The sequence below is a fragment of the Drosophila subpulchrella genome, chromosome 3L, assembly GCF_014743375.2.
Source record: "Drosophila subpulchrella strain 33 F10 #4 breed RU33 chromosome 3L, RU_Dsub_v1.1 Primary Assembly, whole genome shotgun sequence".
NCBI lineage: Eukaryota > Metazoa > Arthropoda > Insecta > Diptera > Drosophilidae > Drosophila > Drosophila subpulchrella.
Window position 1 is genome coordinate 11,159,332 of NC_050612.1, and position 26,209 is coordinate 11,185,540.

General features: G+C 38.4%; 1 protein-coding gene across 2 annotated transcripts; it reads left to right on the forward strand.

Annotated features, from left to right (window-relative positions):
• The first annotated feature begins 3,545 nt into the window (after positions 1-3,545).
• LOC119554993 lies at positions 3,546-26,185 on the forward strand. 2 transcript variants are annotated; one of them, XM_037866131.1, is made up of 5 exons: positions 3,546-3,933; positions 10,441-11,222; positions 24,262-24,512; positions 24,997-25,415; positions 25,720-26,185. In XM_037866131.1, exons 2-5 carry the CDS (start codon positions 10,489-10,491, stop codon positions 25,849-25,851), a joined length of 1,536 nt encoding a protein of 511 aa, XP_037722059.1. In that variant the 5' UTR covers positions 3,546-3,933; positions 10,441-10,488; the 3' UTR covers positions 25,852-26,185. The 2 variants fall into 2 exon arrangements, with proteins under 2 accessions (XP_037722059.1, XP_037722060.1); XM_037866132.1 differs by having other exon boundaries at positions 3,546-3,873.
• The last annotated feature ends 24 nt before the right edge of the window (positions 26,186-26,209 follow it).

Sequence of the window (26,209 nt, forward strand, 5' to 3'; positions counted from 1 at the left end):
CTTATCCTTAACAACCTGGAAGTTAAGGCTTAATAAGGCCTCAAGGTTTTCAATCGTCTAACACTCTACGATCGATTGCCCGGCCGGATCATCATTTGACTATTTCAACTTAGCCAGTTTTGCGATTTTCGCTTTTGTCTACAAGTGGCAATTTGCAATGGCAACTCGTGCGCTTCCGTCAACAATCGTTTCGGAAAAGCGTGATCATATAAATTATGGGGTTGGGGAATGCTGACAGTGTCAAAAGAACATTTCAGAGAATTTGTTGGAAAATTTGCCTGGTGCTTGACACATTCGCTTCGGATTTATGGCCATGTCCCTCGGTTGCAGTTTGAATTCCTCACATTTGCCCCTTTGTCCTCGCTTTTCCCCCACCAAGTGACACTGCATACTGCCCCAAATTGAGGCACGATCGTATGGGATTGCTGGTCAAGCGACCCCACCCCGTGTTCGAATTCAAACCCCAATCGAAAACCCAAGCCCAGATGGAAGGCATGGATAATACCTGACAGGGCAGGCGAAAAGTTACGATTTTACGGCAGAGAATCAAACCAATGTGCTGACACATCGATAACATCAAAATGACTAAATTTTATTCCGAGTTCAATCCTGATAAGTATATTTCAAATAATGTTACAATTTGTACTATTTTCGATGTAGGTACATTTTTTTAAATATTTTTTTACTTGACGCTTTTAAAGCTATCTTTATCAACTTAATAATAATAGTTCTGATGTTTCTTTTACCTTGTTTAATTTTATATTCATCGTTAAACATTCTTATCTTAAGTTTTTATAGCTGATATTTATATTTTATGGCCCATTACGAATATAGGTACCATATAAATTAGGAAATGTTATTTTATTATAGCAAATAAATTTATTGCCAAATAATCTTAATAAAGCTTAACCTTTTGAATGTATAATTTTGTGTTTAAAATAGTATGGTTCTTAATTTTTGTGCATATTTAATGCCTGGTTCGTTTTTTACCTCATTAAACTATATTGTCTATATCAAAATAAATTCCATGCTGCCTCCCACCTAAGCCACTAAAAAAGAAGACACAATTTGGCTGCATGTTGACGCTCATCAAACGGCTGTCAAATTACCTAAACACGCCATGAAAACTCTCAAATTCGGAGCTGCAGCAACTGGGGAAAATGATCGTGATAATGACAATGACGGCGATGACGACGGGGCAACCCACACGAAATGCTAATGAATTGTTATCAGTTAATTGTCTGAGCGGGGTACCTGGCTTTGCTATCAGCTTTTATGCTTTATTCGAATTCGATTTGGGAAGACGGCGTGGGTGTTCCCCAAAAACGCAGGGTCCCCACTCAAGTGGCAACTAATAGCCCAATAAATTGCGATGGCCGGCGGAGAGGAAACCCAAGAAATACACATAATAATAAAAGAAGACCGTTCCTTTGTGCAGCTAAGCGAAACTGTCAATGGCTGGCACATTGTTCGATTTATTACCATTCCCCTGGGAATGCCAGGGAATATGCAACCAGTTTATGGGATACCGAAAGACAGAGCTGAATGCTGGATGTTTCACTGCGCAGGCGCAAATCCTTTTGACATGTCCAATGTGCTCAGCGTTTAGACAGTGGGCAGCTATTCCATTGCCAATGGCTAATAGTATATGGCAATGCACTGGGAGAAAAACAGATAGCATAAGTACATTTTTAACAACAATTTTTTGGGATATCTGAATTATTGAATTAACATTTAAGAATGGTTAAATTATTTGCATTTACTTTTAAAATTAATAAAATCCACAATTTGAAAAACTTATTATTATAATGTTTTTATTTTCATAAAAAATGCCAACGCTTTTAATATAATTATTCTTAAACAAAATGGTAATTTTGTTATTAAATTATAACAAGTAAGTATTTAGGTAAATTAACTAAATATTAAACTTGACTCCATTTCAGGATTTTAAAATAATAATAACCTTTATTAATAAGGTACGATAACGGAAAATAAAAATCTATTGATATTATAATTTGTTTTATAAATAGACAAATTCTATCCGATTGCTTTGATCCTAAGTATTTCACAGTATTATAATGAATGTTTTACCTGTCCAGAACAAAGCGTGACTAAAGCCAGGCCTCTCCAAATAGATCTAGACCGAATCGTGTTTTTCGAGTGTGGTTGACAGTAGCACTCTTATGATGACAACGACAGATCCAGCACCCGATATGGACTGAAGGGCTGGAAACGAGTTCTCCGACGCTCCTCCATGTGAAAGATCAGCGAGCCGTGGACTAAACTGGCTGCCCGGCAGCGGCGGGTAAATATTTAAGTTAACAACTTGCCACCAACCGGAGAAGAAGCAACAAAAGCAGCAGTGGCTGCAAGAACAACAACGGCGGACCATAAAAAGCATAAACCGCAAACTCCAAATAGTTTGGACGGTACGATACGAAACGGGGTGAGAGGTGAGTGGGGGCGCGGCGATCCCATATAAACAAAACAGCTGTAACGCACGCAAAAAGCCAGCCAACGACCAGGCGAGGGCATACCCATGTGCATATATACCTGCCCACTGTACGGCCCACCGCCCACCACCCACTTCCTCCCAGAGTTCTTCCGCCTGGGGATCTGGGAACTGGGATCTGTTGCATCGAACAAAGGAAGCCCCGTCGGACCAATTTCGTTTGAGCGAACCAGCGAATGTGCACCCAACATGGGCTTCGGCTGGTCTGACAGGGATGATCAAACAGCTTTTTCTAGCTAGATATAAAAAGAAATCCAGGTTCATATAAAAATTGATCATATTTTAACAAGTTTTGGATGGGTTAACCATAGTTTCAAGTGGTACATAGTTAGTTTATACTCCAGTTATACTATAATTTTTTTTTCCATTAAATTTAATTAGTCTTATACTCCATTTTCCTTTAATAAAAAATATATATATGTTTCCGGATAGGGGTTCAATTTACATAGTTTAATATTTTTTGTTTTCGGTCGAAATAATCAAAGTTACAAGTAAGACATATTGTTATTGCATAAAGGCAGTAAGTTTTTTTTTTATCTGTTAATTGTAAAAATTAACATCTTTGTGATTTCTGAAAAAAGTTTTAGTTATTTTGGTAAAAAAAAATACATTTTCTAAATTAGTGAATAAATGTAGATAAACCTAACATAATCAATTATACAAGTAAAAATATTGTAAATATAGCAACTCCATTTGTTTCCCTGGAATCTTTTGTTTGTATGTAATAAATGGTTATGTTTGTTTCCGGAAATTAATATATAGGAGTCAATACCTCCATTTTAAACATCAAAAAGGTAAATATACAATAATGTGTGTTAATGATTTATAAAATAATGAGCAATTTATGTTATACAACACTCCCGAAAAAATATTTACTGTATTCAAACAATAAATATTTTTTGTTCGGGGAATCAGTGCCGGATGATAATAATTTTCAGCACCATTTACTGACAGCACTGCTGCACAGCGCTGCTGATCGGCGATCGTTAACTGGACTTTCGGTTTCGGCTGTGCATTTTCAGTTCGTCTCGGGACTTCTAAGCGATCGGTTTGGATTTCGTTAGCTCCGCCGCGCCAGCTGGAAATTTGTATCTCAAAGATCGCTGCCAGTTTGTTCGTTCGTTTTTCGATTGGCATACGGAAGCGGCTAACGCAGAATCCGGAAAAATCACAAGAGGCACAATATTCCGCCGTAAATTTTATAAATATATATTTTAAGTGCCCCATTCACGGTCTGGCATATAATTTATTGCACAAAAACAACCAAATGCCGCGTATCTGCTTAATGTCAGCGCGAAATCTCAATTCAATTAATTGTTTGTGATTGCAAATTTGGCATAATTGTGTTTTGATTTATTTGTGTAAGTCGCAGACATTGTTAAATAAGGCCCTAAAATCTGTTAACTGTATTGAACCCGCAGGTCAGTTGAAAATTGTTCGCTGTGTGTAAGTCGCATGCAAATGTTGTTAATTAATTGCAATTATTTATGATTTGAATGTGTGTCAAGCGACGCGCGACATTTCCTAGAGCATTAATCTTGTTCAAAATCGCATAACCGATCCTGTATAGGAGTCACATGTCACTTATGGACGTAATTTGCATTTTACGGTGCGGCTAACTAAGTTGTCTGCCAAAGTGTCTTTCATTTATGTGCCTTAACTGCTAAACAATGCCATAAATGGATTAAGAATTAATTATCGTGTGAACTTCAAGACAATGTCGATCCAAAGATCTTGTCAATATTCTAAGTAGATTTCAATGTATGCTTTATGACCTTTGTGATCATGTAGCTTATTTGTATAGGATAATTTCTATCTGATAAAATATTTTGCAGACTCTCTAATGTAGATTTCATTTTTTTTATATGAAAATTGTTTGATCTTGTAAAAATAAGTGTTTTTAAAATTTTTCTGTTTTCCACTTTAATCAGAAAACAATAAAAATATAAATTTTTGGTTCTTGATTAGTATTATATATTTTGGCTTAATTTTATTACAAGTAAGTTATAAGTTTTGAAATGCGTATTTTTCAAATATTTAATCGTATTAAATTTGGATACCACAAAAACTTTATTTATCCATAGAAAAACTCAATGAAAAGGTTTTTATTTATTTTTAATTATTAATATTAATTCTATATTTAATTAATTCAGTTTAAACTCTTTTCTTCTCTTTGATATCTGGTAAAGCTATCACTTTTATTTAAATTTAAATGAATTCTTACCCTACATAGAGCATACATTTTGGTGCACTAGCCCATTTTTGTGTCAACGCATTGGTAAAAATGTAAATTTACTGACGTTATCGCCATCACAAATTTGTTTAAATAATGTGACAAAAGCGGAAAATGCAACCTATTCGAATAGTTTTATAAATACTTTCCATTGTTTAAGCCAGCTTGGGAATCAATTATGCAAGGCCCAAATTTGTTTCGTATTTTTTCCGTTTGCCAGTGAATTCTGCATTTTGACACATATCGCTCGGCAGGTGAGCAATCAAAATTTGTAGTTTGGGGCACGATCCGTTGAAAGGCGATCGTGCCTTCCTGCATATCATAATCTCTATATAAATATTATTATGGAAAACGTCACCGAAGGGGGGAAGTTTGTTGGTGGCGCATGTCCATGGGTTTCTTGTTTTTCCTTCGCTTTGCTAATTAACCAAAGTCATTTGCATAAATTACGCAGCTAACGGTAACTGGGTTTATGTCTTTTTGGTCTGGCTTAGTCTGGGGTCACCATGAACTATGGGTATACAAGTACGGGGGGATATGGGCAATGGGTCTACGGGGCATGTGTGGGCGTGGCCTCCGCCCCCTTGCAGCTGCAAAGCAATTAGCAAAAGACTGGACATGCCAGCAAATTGAGCTCTGCTGTTGAAGTTTTTCCTTTTGCCTTTTTTGGGTCGCTGCAATTGTTATTGAAATGAGTTTTCGCATTTGAAGTTGAACTTGCTGGCGTTTTGTGCAGTGAACAAAACGATATATCTTGGAGCTGTCGATTACGAATGATTAATGGGAACCCAATCGGAAATATTCCTTCAAATTAGAAAAATATTTGTTTTGGATAGAATAAAAAAATGTACTTACCAACATTGTAAAACATATTAATTTTAATTTAAATAGTTTTGTTTTTGGTACTTTATTTATAATTGATTTTCTAAATTTCAAACTAATTTTTCATATTTTTCAAGGCATTAGAATAACTTTACTTATCAGGTTAAAATCAATAAAATAAACATTTTTAATTAATACTCTATAAATTTTTTGATCCCATTTCAATATACTTTTTTCTGGGTGTAGAAAAGGGGGTTGCAGAGGCATAGGACTTTTGAGATGTCAAACTGTCGATGTTGAACATGCTGCATAGTTTTCGCTTTTCATCTCTGACTTTGTTAGGGAAGAAACGCAGCCACAAAGGCCAACAACATTCCTTTAATTGGATTGAAAGTAAAGTGTAAACAAAAAACCGCGATCGAGCGACCCCTGGCCCCACTTAGCCCCCCTGACCACCTCACTTCACCCCATCCCAACCCATAATCCCAGTTTGTTGATCTTGTTAAAAAATAAAAACATTAAAAAAGAAAGAGAGGGGAGGTGAACGTCAAAAGTAAACGAGATACAAACTCCGGGCAAATGTGTCATGATTTTGCATATTAAAGACAGCGAAACAATATCAACAGATGTGAAATATACTATCAAATGGTCAGGGAGGCACACTACTAAATATTTTGTTGGCCGTGATTTTTCTACCCATCAGGGCTGTCTTGGCTGTCGTGGGAAAACGAAGACGAACGAAGTCAACCAGAACAATAAACAAAGCGGGTGGAATGAATGAAATGTGTAACCCAACGGCAAATATTTGGCAATCTGTCAGATAAGATATATTCGATAATCCCCCGACACTTTCGGTTATTGAACCCAAAAGCAGCGTGAAAATTATACCACCAGTGGGTGGCTTTCCCGTCTATTTCCCCTATTCTTTTCACACAATTCTTCGGGTGCGATCGAACATCCAGTGCAGTTTTCCCCGAGATCTAAGGCTTTTTGCGGCCCATCGCGGCTGTCCAGATAATGTTAATAAAAGCAGCGCTGAAAAGCGTTTGCAACAACTACAAATTGGAAAATTCGATTTTCCACTAGCCCCCATAAAAGAAAAAAAAATGCAGAGTTACCAAACAATTTCTCGTTGTTCGGGATTCTCCTCGGCAGGCGGCGTTAAGCTCTAAGTATATCTCTTTATAAGAACTTGAGGAGTGGCCCCGATTACACAAAACATAAATAAAAACGCATGCTAAAGTGGCAGCTGTTTGGAATTGCACAAAAAAAATGTTTATAAAGTGGAGAGAGCGAGGGGCTGAGGCATTTAATTAACATTTAAATGCCTGGCCGTCGAAAGAGTTGTTAATTTAAATTACGTTCTCGAAAGCGCTGCCCAAATAAAATCGAAAGATGATCAATTTACACGCCATTGAACACGAGTAAACATTCTCGAAAACCGAAGAATATCCGAAAATATCGTAGACATTTCCATAATGTCTGTGTTAATTAAGTAATTGGTGCAGCTTTGAGCAACGCCACCGGGCATGATTAATTTTAAAATGCAAAAACTTGTGTTAGTAATGCGAAATTGTGTTTTTCTCCCCTATATCTATCAGATTCTTCCCCAACAACTATTACTCATGACAACCAAAACATGTCAAGTAAAAGAGTCATAAGCAATGTTTGTGGGGACCTCGTAGAGCACGAAAATAATATGAATTCGATAAGGTGGAATAAGGAATCAATATAAAGAATTTTAAGACTATTTCGAAATGCCGGTAACTAAGTTTTTATTACGATTGATGATTGAAATATTTTTTTATAAAATTTTAACGATAATTAACGTTGTAAAGAAATGGCCACCAATTACAAATAGCGTTTCGTTATTCATTTATTTTGTGTAATCATTGGTTAAGTGGAATTCAAAATATTTTTTAGTATTGACTAATATTAATTTTGTAAATATTAATTTTACAGTTTTTATCAAAACTGAAATTTTAATATATGCATTTTTGAGTCAAACTAAATAATATGATGTATAATTAAATGTGATAAAATCTTTGTTGTTAAAAGAATAAGCAGCGGAGTAATATTATCATTTTAAAATGTTATTTACCTTTAAAAAAATAGATTTTATCTGCTAATAAAATAAACTTTTTATGTTTATCTTAGATTTTGGATTACTCTGTTTAGAACTGAATCACAGTTCTTCTACAGAAGCTTTAGATAAGATACCTCATATCTAGACCTCACCGTATCCGACATTCTCCTACATTTTCTGATGTTTGTGTGCGTTTACGCATCTCTGGTGATTCATTGGCCATAGCTCATGTCTGGGTCAGATACACCAGATACAGCTATATATATATAGTTTCAGCTACGGATACTCCCACCGAATACGTGTCTTGTCAGGGTGACAAAAATAAAGTTTGACACTTTCCCGCCGAGGAGGCTGATGCGCCCCTAGTAGCATTTAGCCTGTGATTTATGTGCTGGGAAAACGAATCAATAACATTTAACACACACTAATTTCAAGACCCACAGCATACATAAACGGAAAAAATTGATGCCAGCCTTTGCATAAATTCCAGCTAACTGCAACCGCGACCCGAAAGTTGATTTATAAGTAATTTTAAGGCAATGCCAGCTATTAATTAGAGATATATCAAAATACAGCCGGCGATCGGTTGTGGGCTGGCTTCGGGATTATATATCTGGGGGTCCATCTCCATCTCCACCTTTTCGGGTTCAGACAAACGCCGCGCGATTTGATTTATCTCCGGACTGACCGTTTTTGGCAATCCAGCAAGGTCAAAGCGGGTTGTCAACGCGGCTTAGATTTCAACTGAATCAAGTTGTTTTTCCCTTGGATTTCTTCATCTCATTGGCTTTATGAATTTTTTTCCTTTGGTTATTTTATTGTTTGTCTGCAGTCTCGATTAAGTTTTGTGGCGGCGCCCGAAAACCTTTTTACCATTTTTATTTTGCGTTTTTGCATTTCTCGGAACTTATGCAGAGTTATGACAACTGGTTTGGGGGTTTGGTCTGACATTTGGCAGTCATTTGAGTGGCAGTCGAGCCCAAGGGGTTCCAGGGTTTCACTTACTAAGCGGCTTAAACCACACCTGATTGATACTGCCCCTGCTCTTTTTCATTTCCATAAGATGCATCTCACAAAAAAGGGTCAGACTTGCCACATTTCCCTTACGTACTTGCTTACAATTTCTCAATTTGGCTTTGGCTTGAAGTTTTTTAATTAGCTCAGCAAATGTTAATAACGACTGTCATTTGAACCCATCAAAAGTTCTTCGAAGTTCAATTGTATGTTGCATGCACTGGGAGAAAAAAAGTGTTTTGTTTAAATAGCAATGTTCTAAATAGCAATTTTAAAAAAATTATTGTATTTAATTTAGGTACACTTAACGGTAGTTTAATAAAATGAAACATAATATATTTATAAATCAACTTTAAACATTTAATTTCTAAGCATCCCGGGGGATGTTTCATGGATCTATAGATAAGTTTACACATCGTTTTTCAAAGTGTATAATTTTTCGAAATTAAAAAACAAGAACGGACATATGTTAGATCCACTTTAATGAGCAGGGCGTTGGATATCATAAATTCAAGTGGAAGCAATGAATATTAATATGCTCACTGAGCAGTTGCAATAATGGATTTTTTATGGTTTTTGCTGGTGGTGCGGGTACTGTGGTTGTTGTGGGGCAGGGTGGTGCAGGGTGGTGCAGTCCATTGACAAATGAGATGCCATTGCTTCAGAGTGACTTACGCAGTGCGTGAAATTTTGAAAAATGCCCCTGAACAAAGCCAAAATTCATGCACTTTTCGCTTCCGGCTTCGGTTCACTCCACTTTGCTTCACATTTTGGCATCTCCTGCCAGTTAACTGTTAACGCGTTTACTTTTTTTTTTGTTTAACGTGTGATTTATCAGCCAAACAAGAAAAACAGAGAATAATAATCACAGTCACCGTCATCATCGTCGGCTCTGTTGAACAAATTGCCTTTGTCTCTGGGCTAAAAAATTCGAACCTTACTTGAAAGTGATGACCACTCGACCGTGAAAACCGTTGGCCTCATCAAGAACTGGGTTCGAAAAAGTGTATTACTTCCTTAAATCATTTTTTTGATCATTGTGAAAACGGGAAAATAGGTATTTTACGTACTCATTTTATTTAAATAATTGCAGTAGTCCAAAAACATTTATTTTTACGATGGGATATGATTACATTTTAAAAATTCTGAAATGTTCTTGAATGTATTTCTTAATAGTCTGAATTAAACTTTTTCTTTAATACGATTTACATTTCATTTGACACTTTAAATTCTAAGACATTAAATTATAAATATTTTTTTTGTATTAAAAATATAATGCTTTGAAAATTATGTTTTTCAATAATTTATTCAATCACATATGTACCTATATCTCAGACCTTTTATAATTTATGTTTTATTTAATATATTTTATATTGTCTTGACAACGTTCATTTCAATATCTATTCAAGACATTTATGAGCTTAATAAAGATTAAGTCCTAACTAATTCTACCTCAAAGTATACCTCAGTTCGTGCTGATCCTGTGGCACAGTCCAGAATCTAGAGTCTGTTTAATACATTTATGCTACCTTTCAATTACCCGATGATGGACAGACAGGTCGGCGCTCCGCCAGACAAAGGAATCGGTAATGAGGACCGATGGATCCGTCTTGTTGCTTACATTAAGTTCAGCGAGGCGTGCAAAATGCCTAGGAATTTGAATGAGAACGAAAGTGAATGTAATTGAACGGAGGATGGGGTTTTCGCAATGAAGAAACAAGTTCAGCACTTAATAAAGTCACGCTTATTTTCTTTTTATTTTTTTACTTACAGTACCATCAACTAAAATTGAGATAGCGGGACATCAACATCGTCATCAAAATGCCAGAAGTGATTTACTCCAGCCTTTTTTTGCTGCTCTGCTGCACAATCCTGCTGCTGGGAACGGCGGTATCAGGTGTTCAGAATGCTAGTTTTAATGGCACTAGTCCTCACCAGAATCGAACCCACCGAGGACATGGTCACAGCCATCGGACGCGACATCAGGGAAGTTATTTACCAACTCATCATCGGCAGCAGCGGAGATTACAGTCTCTGAATCAAGCCAAATCGGATGTGGAACTGCTGCCGGGGGTCTCCATGCCAGAGGTCACCAGATTACGAAGAATTCAACCGCATAATCCCTATAATAAAGTGCAGACACGACGCCTCCACCAATCACGACCGCCCACCGAATGGGATTATAATACTTACAATATCCTGACCAACACGTTTGGGCCTCCCCCACCGCCGATGCCATCGTCACCGCGTTTGGGGAAGGGTGAGGACAACACCCAGGATGTGGAGTTCATTGGGATGCGAGAGGGGGGCAGGGGTTACTCCTTTGTGCCATCGGTCACGGTCACCACGGCACCTCCACCGAACCTCAATAGGAGATCTGCGAATCCGGGTTTCGGCAGCAGCATGGGCACTATTCCACCGCTTGTCCCGGCCAGAAGGGGCTATAGCTATACGACCACAACACCTGCTCCGGTGACCACCATCACCACTGAGAATCCCTTCGAGACGAACAGCATTGGACGGAGCTATCCCACAGATCCCAAGGAAATGGAAAGGTAAGGGGACTTCATTTATATTTATGGGTCAAAATTCGATTTCATGTTCGATTTTTTCGTAATTCCAATGGCGTTTCGAATGGTGACCCAAAACTGCACTTCCAGATTCCATAACTTTACTTATTGCAGTCCGATTTAGACGTGTGATACCTCTATGAGTTTGTGGTTGAATTCTCTAATGTTCTACATTAAAAGTTTTCTTTTTGGCGAGGGTCAAAATTTTAACCCATTTTCATGTTCGATTTTTTCGTGATTCCAATGGCGTTCCGAATGGGGACCCAAAACTGCACTTCCAAATTCCATAACTTTAGTTATTGAAGTCCGATTTAGACGTGTGATACCTCTATGAGTTTGTGGTTAAATTCTCTAATGTTCTACATTACAAATTTTCTTTTTGACGAGGGTCAAAATTTCAACCCATTTTCATGTTTGGTTTTTTCGTAGTTCCAATGGCGTTCCGAATGGGGACCCAAAACTGCACTTCCAGATTCTATAACTTTAGTTATTGAAGTCCGATTGTGGTTGAATTCTCTTTTATGCTTTATTAAAAGTTATCTTTTTAAAGAGGGTCAAAATAATAACCCCTTTTAATGTTCGTTTGTCCTATAATTCAATGGCTTTCAGAACGGGAACCCAAAACAGCACTTCTAAATTTCATAATTAGGTCCCGATCTTGACGTGTGATGCCTCTATGAGTTTTTGGTCGAATTCTCTAATACTCTACATCAAAAGTTTTCTTTTAAGCAACGGTCAAATGGTATATTACCGAAACAACTAATTTCACCTGTAAACTTTTGTCATTCACAACCAAACACTAACCAAAGCAATTAAATGTCTTAGGATTGTCAATTTTTCATCTAGATTAACCAATTAAACGGCACCTAAGCCCATGCCAAATCCAATCGATAGCCTTGCCATGGTTCAATGAGCCATGGAGAAGAGTAATGATTGGGGGTTCCACCCCTAGGGGATAGATTAAGACGACCATGGAGCGATCTTTTGGGCGGGGCGTGTCCGATTGCATTTATCAGAGTCTCTGTTCGGCGGTTCAAGGTTGATGCAGCCATAAATATGACCGAAAAGCCGGGCCAGTCCGGTCTTACCTTTGGCCCAAGATCTCAGGCTTATCGCATCGCACATAAATTATTTAAATATTATGACATGCCCGGTGTGTTTTGTTTTCAATGTCGGCAGCTGCGCTTCGTGGCTAATTCGAGCCCAGCAAGACCAGTTACGGACCAAATGCCAGCCAACTACTGGCTGGAAATTAGCCCCAAGGCCAAGTGGCCGTGATTTTTCTGATTTTTCTGTATTTTCCAGCCAGCACTTCAATTGTCGTGTGTCAATTGCAGCGAATCAATGAGCAGGCACTTGTGTGTTCGAAACAATTGCAATTGCAGCTCCTTAAGTGTAACAAGCAGATCTTCAGTTAGATATGGCTTGTCTTCGCCCTCTTTTTTGCTGTTTTTTTATTTTTTTCCACCTATCTGGCCAACATTGTGGTGGCATTGACTCGAAAAAGGCAGTCATTGTCGTGGTTGTTGTCTTTAAGGTAATGAACTTTAACGAGTTTTCAATTGCCAGTGCCGATCTCTTCTAATTGGAATTAATGCGACTCTACTTAAGGGCACAGGCATTCCGAACTGCAATCCGACGCCCTTGCATCTGCCACGCGGGAATACGCCGCGTATGCGCAATCTGAGAGCTTACAGCTCGGTCGACACATGCAACTCGGTGTACTGGTGTTGTAGTTGCAAATTATGACACTTTTTGATTTATGCGGCAACTGCCAAAATCACGCCACAAGGCAAACACACAGCCAGCATCATCAGTCACAGCACAGTGGCACAAAAAATGCTGCGGCAAACAGTTTAAAGCACTTTAAATAAATAAATATGTCAAACTAGATATTTATCAAAATATTATTAATTTGACCACCGGCAATTAGAAATCTTAATCACGAAATAAAGCAGTGAAAAAGAAGCTTTGGTAACCAAAAAGAAATATATTAAACAGAATTTAAAAATAATAAAAGCACTCCACACTTTTATAACAGTAGTTTATAAAACACAATACGATATTATACGACGTATAATAAAAGTATTATCATGAATAAAAATTCTATAAATATATATTCAATGTACATGGGGCCTTCTAAATTTAATAGATATTTTTCTCAGTGCATGGATTGTGCAAATCTTCTATTTCTGGCATCATTTCCACTGTGATTGCCTCAATATGGCTTGCCTTGCCCATTTGTTTTTCTATTTATTTAAGCTCTGCACGTGCACCGCCAAGATACTTTAACTGCAACTGCAAGTGGCAAGTTGCAACAGAGCATATGGAAATGAGTTTTCGTATGGATTGGCTTCGCTTGGAGATATTCACACGCCGCCATCAGCACATAAATCCCCCTCTTGCCGCCGATCGAACCTGGTTAATGGTTAATGGCCAGTGCAACGTTTCAATTGCGGCTACAGACTCCGTGTTAATCAGCGTCATATGCGGCGATTTGCGGATAAAAGTGAATTTAAGCCGTTTTCCGCTCCTTTGGCTATGAAAACACTGGAAAAAATCAATTTAATATCATATTAGATACCAATGGAGCTATGTTATTTCGAAGATGCAAAGCTTCAATTTTATTTTATTAATCAAAATTTAACTTAGAGGATATATAATTAAATATAAGTCAAAATGGTTTTAAAAACACTTATAGAGGTGTCTAAAAGTATGCAAGTAAAAAAGATAACGCTGTATTCCCTTCAGACTTCTGCAGTCTTTAATATATTATTGCATACTTTTAGACCCCTTTAAAATTGAGGTAATATATCTAGTGATTTTGATGCACTAGCAAAACAAATATTATTTTATTTGAAATGCAAGATCCTAAAATTGTATGAACAGCTTACACATTTTTTCCTGTGCACAATGCCATTCGAGGCAAAGGAAATTAAGATTTTAATTATCCCCGCCGTGTTGTAACTCTATATGCAAAAGCCAAAACATTTGAACCATTCGAAATTTGTTGTATGTTTGGTCCACTGTTTTGGCTTCTGTTTGATAAATTCAATTGATGTCTGCTCTGTGCATGTTTTGGCCAATTTGTTGTTGCTGCCGTGGCAGTTGCAGTTGCATGTGTCTGACACTTGATTGATGTCTGTTTCTTTTTGTATCTTTTTTTTTGTTGTTTTACTGGTGGGGCAGCTCGTATTGATTGACTTTTGATTTGCCTTGTTGCACCATCGATCGCGAGTGATCTGAAACGCGAGCCAATGAATTAATTATAGATTCCGGACTCTATATGCAAGAAGGTGTTGATTCAGGGAGGAGTTCCCGTTCCTCAGTGGGCGTGTTCCGCTTAAATGCCACTTGCAACTCGAGTGGGGCTGCAGGTACTTGCAACTATCTTGTAGATAGATATCTCCAATGGCCTAGCATAAAAATCGAAAACAAAGCAGGGCCTTGACTTCAATCAGCCGCAGCAATAAAAGCCAAATGCAACAATTGGCAAATGCACAATCAAATGAGACAAGAGCCAGCGCCGAGTTATGTGCACTCCAAGCAGCTCCGTGACCCCAGACAGAGCCGAAGAATGCACTCAAAAAAATTTTAGGGCTTACTCTTAATGGGAAAAATAAATTTGTAGAACTCTATTGAATTTGTTTTAATCAAAAAGCATGAAAAATATTTTCTTGATTTAACAATAATATTTATAGTCCGAAATAATAACCATAAGCAAAGTTGTTTTAAAAAGAACCTAATAGGATTAGTTTGTTTAAATGCTGGTAAAAGCTATAACTAATATTATTTTTATAATTTATAGGTTTTAAAATTGTCTTAAACAACATTTGTCTGCAAATTTTTATAGGTTTTTGAGAATTTGCATTTAGTTTTTTATTTTTGTATGTACTAAATATATTTTCTTCTACGCTTTTTTAAAATGTTCTAAATCTATGAATAGGAAGGTAGAATTTTTTGAAGTGTGCGACTTAAACTAAGCCCCAATAGCAGCTGGATGCGAAGTCAGGGCTCGAGTCCGCCGCCTGCAAATTGCTTGTCAACAATCGACTTTGGCTCCGAAACCCAAACTCCAGGCCTGCGATAATTATGGACACAAAGGGGAAACTGGGGGCGAGTGACGAATGATTTGATATGCTGCTCTTGGAAAAACAGCACTTAGAATGCGGCTGGGCCTGTGAAAATTCGTTAACATTTTGCACCGTGAAGCATTGTGCTCAATGGCAACGCCTACGCGTGCCCAGCAAAAAGAGGAAAATATTAAAAAAATCTTGAAGGCTCAAAGACTCCGGAGCTGGAGCTGCAGCCATAAGCTCTGGGCTTATCTGAAGTCCAAGTCATGCCATCGGGCCAGGAAACCTTGGCCCAGGCAGAAGCTCGTTTAATGAGTTTTTCTTGGGATTCATGAGGGGCAAACTGGGTTTACTCCCACTATGGCCAACAAATCTTGTGCACGTGCTCATCAAAAATCAGCGGAGAACACGACTTGATACGACATCAATTGAACAAATTGCTTGACAAATGCAAATCGTTGATTTGCCATCTCAATTTTCGTTTTAATTAAGATGGATTTCTCAGTCAAGCCGTTGGAAACTTTATGAGCCCTTATGGAACCCTGGTTATTGAGAGGTTTATGGCTGCCTGCACAAATTGGTGACCCCGATTCACCCATTAGTCATGGTCAGTGTCACCGTAAATGGTTCAGACTGGGCACCTTTAGGGGTTTTGTATCTCGGGAATGTCAAACTTTAAGTGGGTCAAAGGTCTGACAAAAATATTTGTTACACTTTCCCTCAAGTGTAACATATAAGGTATCACTTTACCAGTTGAGTTGTTTACTCTTGACGTGGAAACCTATTCAAAATAACAACAAATAATTAGTGATTGATTTAGAGATTATTTTTACTCCCCAAAATGGAAAACAGATAAAGTATTAATAAATATGAAAAGTTGAAAAATTGTATGTTACAATAAAAGAAACAATGGTGCAATAATAATTCAATTTACGATCTATAGTTTCCTAGTTGAATACAAGCAATTTAGAAATATCTATCACACCTCGGGCTTGACCAAAAACCATAAAGAAAATTTATTAATGGAATATGCAAATCACACTTCATGGTCTAAATTTACGCCTATTGTCTGCAACACTGTCCACGCCACGCAATTAGTGAGTTTTCATATAAACATGAGTAAGTCGCTCGGAACATGGATTGGACAGGGGACAGTGGACTGTGGACAGTGGTCCCTCGACAGATGGACAGCCCCGTCACAATGGCGGTGCCTCAGCTCGGCGGTAATTTGCAAATCACGCAGCTTCGCATCTCAAGTTGAAAATTGGGTTAATGCAATGCTGGGGGGATTGCGACCGAGCCCGAGATGGAGACCAAAAAGCAGTTCCCTGGGCACCAGACAGATTACATGGAAACCCGTTCGGGGATTGGGTTCGGGATGGGGGGTCACGGATGGCGATGGTGACGCTGTCTTTGCAGTGCTTTTGTCTTGCAGCCAGTACAAAATACAAAAGACAACAAAACTCCAAGCGCCACACACGAGCACGAACCCAAAAGTCAGGCCAAAACATGACGCACAGAATTCCAGCCGTACATGCTCTACACTCTAAGAATATTCCAATTACTGGTGACTGGTGCGAATTAATAAAAACTAACTGATTCATAGAAATATTATTTTTAAGGTTTTTGTTTCTTGGGAATTTTATTATTATATGTTTAATGCTGATTGATACATTTGTTGGAATATTTTTTAGATAATTGTTTGTATGAAATCATCTCTTGTGATTGACGACTCAATCATCGTCAGTCCAAAATCATTTAATTAATATCACTGTGCCAATTTCTCAAGCTTAGAGTTATAAGTAAGTGATTTATAAAACTGTTAGAAGTAACCAAGATGATTTTTGTAGAAGTTTATTTTGGTTTATTTATTTTATAACATTAAATTACAGTACCTAAAAATTAAGGAAGTTGATGAGAATTTTTTTAAATTATATTATATTATATTACAGTTATTAATAAAGCTTGTATATGTTTAGCTAAAAATACCTAAAAATTATTGTAGTTGATGACCATTTTTTATATTTAAATAAAACAACCTATAAGTTATATTAAAACTTTCAACATATTGTAAAGTATAAAAACCAATAATTAAATTATATAAGTTCAGTAAGAGTTCCCTAATTTTCCTGTCCATTTTTCTAATGAATTTTCCCTGAGTGTAAGAGATAAGCATACTAACCTGGCCAGCGAACGAGGCACGCCATTTGGCTTACTTAATTATGTTGCAATTGGATACCAAGCGGTGCAACATACAAACTGGGATTGGGATTGGTATTGGGTTCGGAACTGGAGTGGATAGGATAGGATGGGATAGGATCGCTGCACTTGCTCGACTTTTTTCGGCGTGGGCTGGGCTATTCGCTGGAAAATATCTTCATCTGTGGCATTTCGGCAGCAGCTTCTTTGGGTTTCCACAAGCGCAGGGCTTTCCAAATCTGTTACGGCCTTTTCACTCGTCGTTGCGCGATTCAGATCTCAATTTCAGCATTAACATTAAGAGTATCATACACATACGAATAACAAATAACAAAGGTAGCCGAGAATGGGGTATGTTAATTTGATGAAAATTTGTGTGCGTTTGCCGTTTGGTTGCGCTTTTGTTGGCAGTTCATTGGAAAGACCGAAAAGCCGACGAATAGGTGGAAATACGTACAGCAAAACAACGTTAAGAAAAAAGAAAAAAAATGGAAATCGTGCACGCCTCTTGCATTTCTCTGGCGTTTTCTTCGGCTCTTCTTGGGGTTTTCGATGTTTTTTGGTGTTTTTTAGAGCTTTTGGAGAAGGGCAGAGGCTGCAGCTCACGTTGCCACTAATCGGATTTTCGGCCACGGCTCGACACGGCTGTTGTTTAAACAAGTTTGGGGCATTAATCATGATTTACACACCGACACACACTCTCAATCACATTCACACTTGGCCACCAGAGGCTGCAGGCCCTGTAGGCCCCCCGCTACAAGAAAAGGGCCCCGAATTAGTGGGGGATTTCGACTACACAAAATCGAAGAGTGAAAAAGAAAAAGATTGGGGAGGGACCCATTGACAGGCCCCGAGATCGCTTATCGCGCGATTATGTTGTACGGAAAACTCAAGGGGCCGGGCGGCCACTGAACCCCACTTCCTGGGGCCTGGACCACGGACCACGGACCACGGTCCTCGAGACCCTCTATGTATATAATCAGCTCAGATTACCACAAAGTAGTGCTCCATCTTCATCGCAAAGGAACAAAAAGAATCCATTTTCATCTCCAGTGCAACTGCAACTCGTAGGCCGTCTGACACTTGCGGCAATTTTCTTTTCACTTTTCGCAACAAATTCTTTCTGCGTCTTTTATTGCATAATCTGGCCAAGAGAGCAAGACAAATTTACAGCCAAATTAGAACTGGCTGGCTGCGGTTAGCCGTGACTGGCGATTTCTGCCACGAATTTGTAGTGAAGGAGTCGGAAGCATATTCACTTTGGCAAGGAGTTTGCCGTAAAAGATATCTAAAATTTAATAGATTTATTAAAACTTGTTTTGGCAATCAAAAAGTTAGGGGAAATTTTTTTTCTCCAAAAATCACTTCACTGCATGAACTTTTTTTTAGAAAAAATAAAGAACATTTATTCTTAATCCAATTTTTATTTTATTTAGGAAAGATACCCTTAATATTACATTGATTTCTTGATTCCTGTAAAATAAGACAAAAAAGTAACAAAGAAAACACTATTAGCTTAGAAAAGTATGCATATATATAGATAAGATGAGATAGATTTATTTTAAATTTATAATAAAAATCCCAATATTTGATAGACAATGGAGAACATAGTCTGTTGATGGAAAGCCTTTAAATACCAAAGGAAAGAAAGGAATTTCTGTGGCCTAAGCCAACACATGGTGGCTAACAAATGGTGGCCATATATTATCCCGATCTGGAAAAGTCCAATCTGATTTGTTGCTGACAAGTACTTCAAAGCGATGAAGAAATTCCAGCAGTGTTTGCCTTTTTGGATGAGGAAGTAGCATCCGCGATGGGCCTTCTTCCCAGGGGAATTGTCTGTCTGCCGGGGAATCCCCTTCTCCAGTCCAGCCTGGGTATTTGTCCAGTCGCATATTGGATTTCCACTTCAGTCGCCGCTGAGTGCTGTAATAATTCTCTTCGCTAAAAACAAAAAAGTACAAAACCGAAAGCGGTGTGGCTGCTGCATTTTCCGCTGATTTTAGTTGCACTTGCCAACCGTGGACATGACTGAAATATTATTAGAAATGGCGAGGCAGTGCGTCGTCGTCTTTGCGACTTTGTGGCATCTTCCCTGGGTTGGGGGTTGGGGGATGGGATTGGATGGGTCTGGGGAGCCCTGGTCACATGGGCGTTGCATTTTACGCTAAGTAAGAATCCAAATAAAGCTGGGGCAGCTGGACCAGGAAGCACGTCTAAAAATGTTCGCCTCCCCCGGCAGCTCCTGGTACTCGTACTTCTTTTTCTTTTTCAGAGGCTTCTTTCTTCATGGCTGTCGTTGTCGTGGTTGTTCCTCCTGTTCTGTTCTGTACTGTTCTGTTCCTCTTGTCGTTGTTGTCGTCTTGGTCGTGTTACAAAGTGCACTGCGAAAAAACTAACTCAATAGTCGAAACCAAACTATTTCAAATACATATTTATAAAAAAATGTAAATTATAAAAATAAAATCACTTCAAGTTTATTCAGTATGACTGATTTAACTAAAGGCAGCTAATATCTATTATATTAGAAATTCATTAAAAAAATATGAAGTATTTAAAACCCTTAAACTTAAAACATTCCAATAACATCGTAAGATCAAAAGTCTGGTACTTAGGGACTACAATTTCAGTAATTATTATAATCATAATACGTAAATGCAGAAGTACCCAAAAATTATATTATCCGGTATTATACTATTATATATATATTATTATACTAGACATTATTAAAAACATTTTGTTAGGTACCAATTTTAATAGATTAGGAATATAAAATATACATTTTTTTTTTTAATTTTGTGATACAGTAAGGTTTTATATTCTAATTAGATCATTGGAAACCTCTTCCCATTTCTGTTTTTTTTTAATATAAACGAATATTACAAGTTTTTTTTTCCAGTTTGGTAAAATGCAGAACGGAGTAGTGGGTGAGTGCATCCAACTTGCCTAATGATGCAGTGCAGCTCGCTCTGTTCTGGAATTGTGCATTTGCTGGCCGGGCCAATTTAAATTCTAATTCCATGTAGCAAATCAGATTAGCTGCCCAGTTGGCGGACCACAAATGGCCCAAACAGTTAGCCCAAGTTACCCAAAGTTACCCGCACTTGAACTGGGTTTTCTTAGAGCCAAGTTTGGGGCCAGCCTTTTGGCTTTGGTCTTGGCCCGGCCCAAAAGCGTTTTCACTCCTCCAATGCAGACGTGGACATAAAAATTCATTTTACGACCATGGCAACAATATTTTTATGTTTTTATAAATTTATTTCACATTTTCCGTTTGGAAACCAGATACGCAGAGGTAGACTTGCACTTTTCCCCAGTATATCTCGGCTGTTTACAGCCGTTAAGTGTCGCCAAGTTTTTGTGGCTTAGGTTTTTACTATTCGCCTTAACCGTTTCTTAAATGCATTCACGTTGCAGTTGTAAAGATTGACAAAATGCAAACTGGTTTCCGAAATGACCCAATCTCGAAAGAGCTCAATAAAAATGATTTAAATCGGGTTTAAGTCTATTGAGAGACTCTTAATAATGTCAGGCCATCTAACTGGGGTTTAGTTTCGATATAAAACCCATTTTATCTGCCTAATTTGTTCAGACTTAAAAGAGCTGTACACAAAGGAAATATTAATGAATTACGATTCCCATCAAAAAGGTTTAATCAGATTGCCAAGGTCTTGCTTATTTTGAACACAAAGAGAGATGCAGAAGTATGGGCATATAAAATGCTGTATTTTAATTAAAAAGTAAACCCAAGTGAAGGGAATATTATTTTAAAGCCTTGTTACGGAGTTTAAGCCAAGGATAAAAGTTTATAAAATGCAAGAGCTAAAATCAATTTTACAAAAAATAATAAAGTGTAATATTGCTGAGAAAGAAATATAAAATCCCAAAAGAAATAAAAAACTTCCTCTTCTGGCTTGATAAAATATCTTAAGGAAGTGCCTTTGCTTTTTATTGATTCCTTAACCCTTTTCCATTTAATTTTATCAAGGGTTAGGAAATGACTCATCTTCTTGAGGGCAGAGTGCCGAGATTTTTATGAATTCCGAGCTCTATCCATTTATTAGCCCTGCGTCCATCTACACACTCCATTAAGCCCACACGCCCGCTCGGGGTCACCTTTTTGGCCTGCAGCCATCGATGGCTCATTAATTTCTGCGTGGCGGCCAATGAAAATAAATCGTAAATCAATAAACCGCATAAGAAACTTTGGCCCGTGTTTCGAATCCCAATCCCCCTTCCTCCAGTCGCATTTTTTACTGCCTTTTTTAAGTGCATCTTTGGGGTCTCCATCTGGAGTGACCAATATATATATTTCGCTGGTTGCGTTTCTTGTAAAATTTAACAGTTTTAATTTTTTTGATTAATTGGCCCGCTTGCATTTTATTTATCTTGGCTGCTGCTCTTCGTCTGTCTCCGATAAAAGACAATTTTGATTGATGTTTTTATAATTTTATGGGTTTTATGGTCGACGGACCTAACTGAGATTGTAACTTCTTCTGAAGCCGTAGAAGAACGCCAGGGTCTAGCCACAGGTGTTCGGGCTTTCAGCAATTATAAATTCAAATTTAATTTTAGCCTAAACGTTTCTAAACAAAGCAATGAAGCCATTCGCAGCACACATGCATGCGATTACACTTCGTCTGGCGCTGTCTGGCGCAGCGGGATATATACAATGCACCGGTGGGCGAGGGGGCGGGGCAGATCGGATGGGGTCGGGGTGCATCGTCTGCATATGCACAGGAAAAATTAGGGAACACTTTGAGGTATTTTTCATATTTTATATTTTAGTTAAACGAAGGTTCTTCAAATATTCTCTAAGTAAAAATGTTTACATTATTTTTATAGAAATTAAAAATTGTATAGGCACATTTAAAATTACTTTTATGTCATTGGAAACAAACTACTATCATTTAAAATTTTAAAAAGATAGGACGTCCCCGTTTTTAATGACCTAAAATAATAAAGGATTCACAAAATAAAGTCGTATCTTAAATAAAGATATCAGCAAAGCATACAGGCGTTCGCTATAATTAAAAAAAAAATTATTTCTGAAATATGCTGATATCTTTATTTATACTTTCCAAATCAAATCTTAAGTTTTAATCCCATGGATTAATATTTTTCGTTGTGCATTGAACCCACTCTGAGATTTATGCAGCCAACGGATTGGAGATGGAAATGGGTATGAGCATTTCATGTTGCACTTTGCTGGCACAGTTTCTTCTTTTCGAGCGGAGACTTCCGCATTTGGCCGTTCTTGTTATTGTTTTGGATGGAAATGGAGGCTGTATCTTTAGCTGATTCCGTTGCCGTTTGTTTGGCGCCCTTAACTCTGAGAATGCTGGCGCATAAATAACGTGAGAATTATGGTACAAGAGAAGCCAGTTACAGCCAACAAGATACAAAACAAAAAACAACGGAACAGAACAGGGCATAAATATGCATGTGCGGCAATAAAGAAATTGGTAAATGTCCCGGTCGCAGGACCATTGTGGCCAACTGTGTGCCACTTTCCGCTTTTGAATCGCGAAATTTTGGCCAGCAAAAAAAAGCAAAAAGGCCAGCGATCAGTCGTCACTCAGTGGCCACGTCACGCGTTGGCAATTGTTTTTGGCCCGCATTGCCAATTACGACACCATCAGCAACCAGCAACAGCAACTGCAGCAGCAGCAGCAGCAACATCAACTGCAACGGCAGCAACATCCAGCGCACAGCAGCAACACCAAACAACAGCGTTTATTCGCAGCCTCTCAGCCTGCCAATTTATGGATGCACCTCGCTTTTGGGCCAGTTTGCCCCTTTTTTTGGCAACCAAAATCAAAAACCGCTTATTATCAGCGCTTTTTATGTTTGACTGCTTGGGGCCAAAGGTCTTAGGAGCATTGGCACTTGGGTTTTGGGTTGGGTTTGACAGGCACAGGGGCATATATCTGCATATGTATGGGCAGAGAGAATATAAAGTAGTGGGCAGTTGGGTGTGTTTGGTAGAAATCGAAATGGGTGTGTGATAAATGAACTGGCTTCAATGCGTTTAAGGTCTGTAAAGATATAAACTTATGGATCAGGTGGCATTTTAAATACATTTAATACAATACATTTTAAATAGCATTTTAATTTGCTTAAATGATCTACAAATTGTGAGTGTTATTAAAAATATAATATTAGTTTATAGATTCGAAATATTAAATATTTTTATCAGGCAAAACAAGGAGTCATATTGCACATGTAAACTAAATAAGACTAGATTCAATACTGAGTATCCATGAGATACTCCTGTCAGCGGTTTGACAACCACTCCAATTGGGTTCGACAGCCACTGAACTGTCAGTTGCGTGAACTGGAGCACTTGATTGCCAGGTTGCCAGGCTGCCAGTTTCCCTGGCTGCTCCTCCGAATGGCGGGCAAACAAATGACATGGCTGCAAGTCATCGGCTGGAAGCGTGTCGTGTTTGTCATCGCAGATACGCAAACACGCTAATATCGGTCCAAGTCCAACTCCAACTCCAATCCGCTGGCATTTCCAGACACAAGACACATGTGACAATTGCCCAGATCCCACTCCCAAATACAACCTGTTGGCCGTTGGTCGCTCCGGTCGTTATGACAGTAATTGGCCGAAGTCGTCTGGAAAAGTCAGTTTCACTTTTGCAGATGATGAGCCGCTGATTTGGGTCAGCCAATCCATTCCAATCCACAATTCAATTCGATTCACACCTCGCTCTGGTTTTCCTTGTACTCCTTTTCTTCAGGCGGCACATTTGCATGCAACAGCGAACGGTGACGATGCCCGTGAAGCGGACGGAGGTCTACACCCGACCCACCTGGAAGCACGTGGCCACGCCCTGCCAGCCGCCCACTTTCAGCGGCCAGAAGTGCACCAGGGTCCAGGTGGTCCACGAGCAGGCCTACCGGGACGTCATCGACCACAAGACCGCCCAGCAGATGACCTACGACTGCTGCTCGGGATGGAGCCGGGAAACCACGGATGCGTGCATGAAACGTGAGTTTTAAAAATTACAATATTAAATTTTATATTAAATAGTGAATTTTATGAATATACAGTACATAAATCGTAATGATTTTCATCCATTTGAGTATAAGACTTACGAGTTGAAAAACAATATGTATCTTAATATATATATATATATCTTAAGCGATGATATCGAAATTAAATACTTACATATATTGCACAAATTAAATACAAATATAAAAAAATATCTAAAAGTAAATATCTTTAAGATAAATGATTGAAGAGCTTCCAAAGTAAAGATATTAAACTCCAAAAATTATGGTAAAGTTAAGTCTTTAAATTCGTTACGTATCCGCCTAGTGAAACAACCCTGAACAGATCCCAAAAATAATACCAATCGATTTAATGGATCAGTTTTAACCAACCTAAGCCTTTTAAAAAGAATTCTTAGTATGCTATAAGCATTTTCTTCTGATTTTGTATCCCTTATTAAATATATAACAATCTTTTTCAGCTGTTTGCTCCTCGCGCTGTCAAAACGGCGGTAATTGCACGGCTCCGAACACCTGCAGTTGTCCATCTGGCTACACAGGACGACACTGCGAGCAGGATGTGGATGAGTGCCAGACGGAAAAGCCCTGCGATCAGCAATGCTTTAATACCCAAGGATCCTACATCTGCCGCTGCCGCCATGGTTTCGTTCTCCAGGCAGATCAGCAGAGCTGCAAGAAGGTGTCCTCGAATGCGGACGACGCCTTCGAGGCCCGGGATCTGGAGAACGACATAGACGATACGGATCCAGAGGTGGTCACGCGGCTCCAGAAGATCGAAAAGTCCCTGGCCAACGAGCGAGTGCACACAAACGAGCTGCAAAAGTCGCTCCAGGCCACCTATAGTGTCGTGGACACACTCAAGAGCCGGCTGAGCACACTGGTAATGATTAATAAAGTTATTGGGATTTAAGTGGGACTTAAAAAAAATATATTTGTGTTTTTTTTAAACTTGTTCCACAATTTTCAAACATGTTCTTAAAATATTTAATAATAATTTTTTGAAAATATCAAAAAGAATTCCAAAAAAAACAAAAACATTGGAGGCATATGATAATAGTATTCTAAGCTTTTTGGGCAGTTTTGGCTATTATATATAATCTGATAAAGGTTTTTTGGGCTTTGAAATCTTTTTATAATTTTATTATAATAACACTAATTTGAACAACTTATTTTCCTATTCACAGGAAAAGCAGGCTCAGGATGTGAGTAGACTGCAGACGAATCTGTACAAGACGGAGTCGCGGACCAACAAGCTAGAGGGGATGCTCAACCTGCTGCTAAAGTGCCGGAATGGCCCGAACGCCAACTGCCCCTAATCAGAACTGCACTTCCCTACGCTATTATTAAATGTTAGTTAACTTAATTGACGTGTACTGCTGCTCCTGCTTGTAAGCCATTCCCGAATGCGAGTCGAGTGCCTCTGTAGTCTGTAGAATCTCAGCCCTTGGATCGGGCTGTGCGTATTAGTACTTAAGCGAACGTGTCATAAATGTATTCAGATCTGAAGTTATAGCCCTAAGCGCACCACCGCACTCTGCACCACCCAACGTATGTTTGGGTGGTGCACCGATTAGTTTCTGCATGTATCTGTATATAATTTTAATGTATATTAGAAATCACTGCACAAATAAATGCATTTTATAATTTGAATGGGTGTTTTTGCTGGGAGTTATA